This window comes from Teleopsis dalmanni, chromosome 2 (assembly GCF_002237135.1).
Source record: "Teleopsis dalmanni isolate 2A chromosome 2, ASM223713v2, whole genome shotgun sequence".
Taxonomy (NCBI): domain Eukaryota; kingdom Metazoa; phylum Arthropoda; class Insecta; order Diptera; family Diopsidae; genus Teleopsis; species Teleopsis dalmanni.
The window spans coordinates 242296581-242302281 of record NC_051847.1 but is presented as its reverse complement, the minus strand read 5'-3'; the positions used below and the strand labels follow the sequence as shown (position 1 = coordinate 242302281).

General features: G+C 32.4%; 1 protein-coding gene across 2 annotated transcripts; it reads right to left on the bottom strand.

The window, feature by feature from the left end:
* Positions 1-1199: 1199 nt before the first annotated feature.
* Positions 1200-4955, bottom strand: LOC119686349 (F-box only protein 11-like). 2 transcript variants are annotated; one of them, XM_038100917.1, is made up of 7 exons: positions 4322-4955; positions 3812-4258; positions 3706-3759; positions 2764-3590; positions 1948-2700; positions 1704-1884; positions 1200-1559 (listed from the first exon to the last, which is right to left on the bottom strand). In XM_038100917.1, exons 1-7 carry the CDS (start codon positions 4413-4415, stop codon positions 1201-1203), a joined length of 2715 nt encoding a protein of 904 aa, XP_037956845.1. In that variant the 5' UTR covers positions 4416-4955; the 3' UTR covers position 1200. The 2 variants fall into 2 exon arrangements, with proteins under 2 accessions (XP_037956845.1, XP_037956846.1); XM_038100918.1 differs by lacking the exon at positions 3706-3759.
* Positions 4956-5701: the final 746 nt, after the last annotated feature.

Below are 5701 nucleotides of genomic sequence, written 5' to 3'. Positions count from 1 at the left end.
GACTTAAATAAATTTAAAAAAACAACTCTTTATTATTTTGATTTTGAGTTTGTAACTTGATAACAACGAAATCAGATCATTTCTGTAGTACTTATATGCCTCTATTAGTAGTCTAATAGTAGATTGGGTTAAATGAAACTGACTGGTAACCTGGCAATACCAGATGGAGTTTAGCGTCTATGTTTCGCACTTTTTTAAAGATATTTTTAAGCATATTTTCACACCAGATCTTAGTGGGATTCGAACCCAGACTCTCTGTTCCATTAAATGATAAGTTGAATTTAATTTTATGACATTCATTCGACTGTGTATGTAATATATCCTGAAGATGTGTTTCATAACATCAACTATAGTTACCCAGCTCTAGCTGGAACCAGAGTGAATTATGTGTTTAGCTGTTTTAAAAAAGTATTCACTGCTTAGATAGAAATCATTTCACGCTTTATTAGGGTTCCATAATTGACTAGCAGTTAAAAACATGTGGTAAATAGTGGTAGAAAGGACCTTAGACCCTAAGTGAGTTGGTCAATTGGACTAACTGCCTCAGTAACCTGACTTAAGTTATATTAGTTAGCAACAATAACAATTAGTAAAACAATGGCATATTGAATGTGCCCTAAGAATTTTTCGACTGCTAAGGTTGTTAAATTTTAGGAATTAGTGAAAATATACATAAAAGTAATTAAAAAAATATAACAATTTATTAGAAATGGACTAGAAATAAAACTAGAAGAGAACTTTCTATGCAAAAATTCCTGACTGCAGAAAATAAAAAATTATAAAGGATTTCTTATGAAGAGCGTAATTGAGTTAACGGAGAAGACTGCGATAAATGTAGGAAATGGAAATATAGAAATAGTCTATGCAAATATTTTAATAGCAATTCCAGGAATGAGACAAGCCACAATAAATTTTTTGACATAAATATTAAGACAAAAAATATGAAAAGCATTCCTGCCAAACACTCAAAATGAAATGCCTTTATCCGAAACACTGCCACACTTTACTAATCCGTTTGCAAATATATGGGTTTAAAACGAAAAGATAAATTTTATTTATATTTATGTTTTCCAACAGAAACAAATCAAAATAATAAACACTCATTTCTTATGTGACTTAAGTTATGCTTAAGTCAAGATTTACACTTAAGGAATACTTAAGTTTGCTTTAAGCCTTAAGTCATGGCTATAAAATCAGCCCTTAATCACATATAATTACCTGTTTACCAGAATGAATTCGATTTCTTCTTAATACAGGGGTGCTTCCAGTTGTTATCCATACGCCGGCTAGCGTATTCGAATATACTTCATTCTCTTCAATTAAACCTTGACCTTTTTCATGTACATATATTCCACCGTGTTGCCCATGATGTATTTTATTATGCCTAACGATCGGATCACTATTTGTTCGTATTTGTATACCAGCCAAAGCATTCCCATATATATTGTTATGTTCTATTAATCCTCGTCCCTCGCCAAATATATATACACCACCTTGATGACCGTTATAAATTTCATTTTTTCGTATAGTTGGATTACTATTTGATGTGATCCATACGCCTATTGATATAAGATTAATTTAAAATTATATTTTATTATTAGTTTTTATACCTATATTTTCTATGTTATAAATTCTTGATATAATTTAATAAAATGACTTTTGGCTTTACACTGTAGTTTTCCTAAAATATTCTTTAAACTCACCTGCAAAATTATTTGAATGAATTCGATTTTCAATAAATTGGCCCAATCCATTTTCATGTACATATATGCCACCAGTTTGTCCATGATGTATTTCACACTTAACAACAGTAGGATTTGCGCCAGCTTTCACTTCAAAGCCGGCTATTCTGTTGTTATGTATATCATTCTTTTCAAAATATCCCTTAAATATGAAGAAAATTTTAATTAATTGCTTTAATATATATTTAACAAGATATTTACTAACCATTCCATTTTCAAATGTAAAAATACCCACATCACGACCGTGATGGATATGATTTTCTCTCATTATTGGACTGGCATAATTTTTAACCCAAATACCTGCCAATGCATTTCGACTAATTTCATTGTGTTCATAAGTGCCCTGAGCATAATCAGTTACGTATAATCCTACATTTTCACAGTCGCTTATGTCACAATTCCTTATAACAGGATTCGCATTTACACCACCGACACATACAGCCGCTCCTACCACTGAAGAACTGCGGATTATGCAATTATCTACCGTAGGTGAGCAATTTTCTCCAATATCCAAACAGTAATGTTTGTGATGTGACACAGTAGATGTTACATCAGGAGAGAACTTCAGTGTTAGGTATCCAACATAGGCATATTTAGCACCTTCTACAAACATAACTGTGGAACCGGCTTCACGTTCCAGAATAACGGATTCTGCAACATTACCCGGGGCAGCACCAATAAGTGCTACATCGGAATCAATAAAAAGGTATTCTCCTTTATAATGACCAGTGTGCAGGAAAATTAATGGTCCTGGGTGCTCATTCGGTGGCACATTGTCTTCATATAAATTAGCTAACGCATTCACGCTCGCACTACCTGTAGGATTAGAAAGACCCGCTGTTACACCTCCTCCTGGTGTAACTGCTGCAGCTGCAGCAGCAGCGCGTTCTTCTGGATAATCCAGAGCTGCTTGAATTGTGTTAAAAAACACAATATTACGTCCTGAATATTTTTTATCCTACAATAATATATTAATTAATATTGTTTTTATATTGTGTTGAATTTTTTTTTATATTTTTACCTGATAACCAGGACGTACATGAACGCCTCTATAAAGCTGCCTAAAACTCTCCTTCCATGGATTAGTATATTCAATTTCTTCAGGTTTCTCAAATACAAATTTACATAGTTCTGGATTAAATAGAGGCATATCATATTCAAATACTGATTGATACAAACGTTTCCATAACTCAGTATCGTTTGCTATTGTATTAAAACGTTTGCAGACCAGTGATAATCGACATAAATCCTGCTCCATTAGATATGAAAATATTACCAAAAGCACCTCATCTGGCATTTCATATTGTAGATATTGTGCTGCTGTTGGACCCACTTGAGTACAGTTACTTGTGCCTATTGTAACATTTGCGATATCTGCACTTTGTGCATATAACCTTCGGGAACGTTTACGCGCAGGCAACATAAAATTGTTATCTTCTATGGCTGCAGCTCCACCTATTGGTAAAGCACTACAATGTTGCTGGGGTACAGAACTATGAACAGTTGGTGGTGGAGCTAGAGGTGCACCAGTTGTGTGAGCATTATTAACAGGAAATGTAGCACTAGTGGAAGGAGCATGTACTATTGCTGAGGATGACGATGCCGAAGCAGAGGATGTTGATGTAACATTTATCGTAGGCGGTGAAGTACAGATGGAAGATGATATTGTGCTGCAAGTACCTGTTAAAATTCCTGTATGTGATAAAGCATTGGAGCAACTTGATGATGCAGTTGTATTTGAATTGCACCATTGCTCATGGTTAGTGGCAGGTATTTTACGTCGCAAATCATACGGAGATTGATGGCAAAATCCTATTGAAGCAGCGGAAGATGTTGATGAATTACAAACTAAAAAAATATAATAATATTTTTGAATGAATTCTACTTCAGGGTATACATATTTGAATTATAAATATTGGTATATATATATATATATATATAGATGTCTAATGAGTTTGTTTACCTCCATTGTTTGAAATCATGGTAACATTACCAGTTGAATTAACATTTGATAAACCTGAAGAAATTATAACTTAATCAATTAATAATGGAAAACAAAATCTACAAACCTGTACAACTACTACTGCTACCAGCATCGGAATCAATTATTTGCGAATTTGCAAAATTCGAAACGGAAGAATTAAAATTCGATATACTAGGAATATTATTTTGGTTCGAAACTGATAAACCAATACTGCTACTACTTGATGAGGATCCAAAGTTACATAGGACTCCAATTTCACTTGACGATTGTGAGCAAGTCCTCGTTGATGCATTAAATAACTCAGACGACACTGAACCTGCTCCTGTTGAGTTTGTTAACACTGAATTCGATGGAGTTGATACCGCAACTAATGAAGAATTTGGAACTATAGATGAAGAGCACGACACCATGGTTGAAGATGCAACACATGCATTGTTTGAATTTGCTGGATTATTATTTTGTAGTGTCGAACTAGAACTAGAGGCTGCACCAGAGGCAGGTATATTTTGCAACATTGGATCCATTATATTACCTAAAGTTTGTAATTTTGTAATATATTATTTTAATTTGAATAAAAATAAATATTATTAATTACCTGTAGGGCGATTTGGTAATGCAATACGATTGGCACCTTTTCGTCTGGAACGGCGCACATAGGAGCGCGACGATGTAAATGAAGCGCTGGGCATTTTCTAAGCAGTTTTATAAATATTAGGATTTAGTATGGCAAATTTATTAAATTTTTAATTGTTTTTCATATAATATGCTTTCCCTGTTCGATAAACATTTCATCCCCATTCAAGAGTACAATAATCATACACATGTACCACTTAATATCGCACTTAAAATTTCTTAATTTTCTACTTTATTAAACTCTATGTTGTATGTAGTTAAAAATATCACACTTTTTATTATATACTATTTTATAAATTTATGTAAAAAAATTCTATTTATGTGGGGTAAAAAGGAGCTCAACATTTGGAACGCCATTTTCAATTTTTCATTAAACTTTTTTGTTCAACGTTTGGAGTCTTTTTTTATACAATACCAGTCCACAGAGGCACAAAATTTTTTATTTTGTATATTTATTCGTAGCCTTTTGTTTTCATCTCCGCTGTGCTTCCTTTAAAACTCTTTAGTGAAAACAGTACGGAATAGTTTATAATATAGCTTGCTTTGTTTTACTTATAATACTTGTGCAATAACATATTTTTTTGATGTATTTTCGTTGTTTGGCAGCTGAAAATTTTTTGTGTGCGGAAATTGTTTTCTTTACTATTTTTTATATTTCATTTCAGTTTTAATGATTTATATTAATTAATGAATTATTTAATAATGTTTTGCAAATATAATTATTAACTTTAATTGCACATTTAGAACTTTTCTGCAGAGGAGCTACTTTTCCGCACACAAAACCTCTGAGAGGAAAATAACACAGTGTTACCGTATTGAAATTATTACAACTTAATAGCACCCGTAATAAAACGGCAATATTCAGGAGCGTATTCAGTATACGAAAGAGTATCAATTACAGTAAATATAAGTTGCAATTATATGCTTCTAATAAGCATTAATAGCATAGAACAATAAAACATATATATCATGCCAAACTCGCAACAGCGTCAAAAGGAAATATTGCTTTAACGTAACATAATGACAACGTGTTTTGTTGTAAACTACATAATATGGTATAAAAATTTTTTTGGACAATTCTATTTATATAATTTAAAAACATAAATGTATTTAGCTAAAAATTCCATAACTAAATAAGACTATATGTAAATAAGGACCACAACAGCTGATTTGACAGTTCAAGTGGCATGCTGTGATTGCAAATACGCCACGCAATTGTTGTTGCTTACAATGCAAAATGCAGTGCTCTGTCAGTGACAAATTTTCAATTTGCATGAAAATCAACAATTGCGGTAACGTGATTACAATCATAATATGACCTCAAACAATTAATTAGTTAATT

Coding starts and splice junctions, on each gene's coding strand:
- LOC119686349 (XM_038100917.1), bottom strand. CDS start 4,415: ATGCCCAGCGCTTCATTTACATCGTCGCGCTCCTATGTGCGCCGTTCC. Junction 3,591..3,705: donor CATGATTTCAAACAATGGAG/GTAAACAAACTC, acceptor ATATTTTTTTAG/TTTGTAATTCATCAACATCT. Junction 2,701..2,763: donor ATGTACGTCCTGGTTATCAG/GTAAAAATATAA, acceptor ATATTATTGTAG/GATAAAAAATATTCAGGACG.